The sequence below is a fragment of the Austrofundulus limnaeus genome, unplaced genomic scaffold (assembly GCF_001266775.1).
Source record: "Austrofundulus limnaeus strain Quisiro unplaced genomic scaffold, Austrofundulus_limnaeus-1.0 Scaffold1488, whole genome shotgun sequence".
NCBI classification, from domain to species: domain Eukaryota; kingdom Metazoa; phylum Chordata; class Actinopteri; order Cyprinodontiformes; family Rivulidae; genus Austrofundulus; species Austrofundulus limnaeus.
In genome coordinates, this window is record NW_013953890.1 from 62,418 (window position 1) to 64,119 (window position 1,702).

At 49.0% G+C, this 1,702-nt stretch overlaps 2 protein-coding genes across 2 annotated transcripts in view; both read right to left on the bottom strand.

The window, feature by feature from the left end:
- LOC106535548 (uncharacterized) lies at positions 1 to 1,112 on the bottom strand (the record flags this gene model as incomplete). Its single annotated transcript, XM_014032585.1, is given in 1 exon segment — positions 1 to 1,112. A coding segment is annotated over 1 exon segment (1,089 nt), but the record flags the coding sequence as incomplete, so codon positions are not given.
- Positions 1,113 to 1,148: 36 nt separating this feature from the next.
- LOC106535549 (uncharacterized) overlaps positions 1,149 to 1,702 on the bottom strand; it is a gene marked incomplete at its 5' end in the record, with an annotated part of 2,066 nt that continues 1,512 nt past the window's right edge. Inside the window, 1 exon segment of the mRNA XM_014032586.1 lies at positions 1,149 to 1,607. Coding sequence (XP_013888040.1) covers positions 1,173 to 1,607 — 435 coding nt within the window.

A 1,702-nucleotide genomic window follows, 5' to 3' on the forward strand; every position in this document is an offset into this window, starting at 1 on the left:
ATCCTTCTTTTTAACCAGCACAATAGGACTAGCATATGGGCTGCTGCTTTCCTTAATTATTTGTGCCTCCAGCAATTTGTGAATATGTTCTTTAGCTGCCTCATACTCAGAAGGGGGTATGCGTCTGTAACGCTGTTTAACTGGTGCGTCATCCAAAAGAGGGATATCATGGGTGACTAAATTGGTACACCCCAAATCGCCATCATGTGCAGAAAAGACTGAGCAATAACCCTTAAGTAAAGTTCTTACTTGACCCTGTTCCTCAGCTGGCAGTCCAGTCATATCCAACGCCTCTATTTGCTCACGGACGGAAGGAGCAACAATGGTCTCTCCCATAGCGGCGATCTCTGACGATACTGCTTGGACACCTGCAGGTAAGCTGACAACATGAACAGAACTCAATGTACCAATACAGGTACGAGGGTGTAAAACCACATCTGTAATTCCCACATTCACAATGGGGATATAAGCAGTTCCCCTTGTAACCTGGACCAGAGAAGGGGAAATGAGGAGCCCAGCAGGAAGGCTGGAATCCAAAGATTCAAACAAAACAGCGTTACCTGAATAGCTGTCTGAACAAGTGGCTGGTATAGTTTTCAGTGTGCCACCAGGAATATGGTGGGCCTTCTTACCACACACTTTTACTTTACCGTCATCTAACGGTCGAGTGGTGGCCTGATGGCATCTGTGGAGAGCCTGTTTAATGGACTCAGGAGCCCTGGAAACAGCCGGTGAGTTAAACAAAGTGGAACCATGCTGATCAAATAGCTCACCATAACAGCGATTAATCACATTCATCCCCAAAACACCGGGAGCCTGTGATGATACACCACCAGGGGGATCCTTGACCACCAATACCCCACACCGACAAACTACCTTACCACAGAGTTCCATATCCAGCTCTAAATAGCCTATGTAGGGAATGGCAAGGCCATTGGCAGCTCTAAGCTGAAGCCAATGACAGGACTGCAGTTTCTCCTGACCCCATAACTCAAAATGTTGAGTAAAAAAACTCTCAGTAACTGTAGACACCATAGAACCAGTGTCTACCAAACAAGGAACTTTAACTCCACCCATGCTTACAACCATATGTGGACACGATGACACCAGATTAGAACCTTCCTGAAAAACCCCACCCCTAGAGCCAACAACTACCCCACCCGAATCGTGGCTCAGCGACTCGGTGGGAAATAGTTTTCCGCAACCTGAGGTGATTTCTCAGAGGCCCGTACCGGAACCCGAACCCCATCACAATCCCTAGCAAAATGGCCAGCTTTCTGGCAGCGCCTACAGATAATGGAGTCTCGAGAACGGCCCTGCTGGCTGGGTTTTTGCAAGCGAGCTATACTCTGGGTAAGTTGATCAAGCTGCGACTGCTGCCGCTGCAACATGTCCCTCAGCTGGCTCAGTTCGGAGGTGTGGTGTGAACTAATCGCCCCTTGAGGGCAGCTCTGCACGCCATACTGTGAACCAAATACTAAAGGTGCAGAAGCTTTTAAACCGAGTACACTACTCGGTCGCACCTCCCGCTCCCAGCGAAGTGCCTCGGCCCTAACCTCAAGCAAGGTGGCTGTTGGCTTCCCGCGCGCAAACTGCTTTAACTCACGACGAAGAGCCCCATCACACACAAATTGATCACGCAGCAATGACTCTGCATTTTGAAAATCTCTAGGAGCACGGGATTTCACAGCCTCCATAAGAC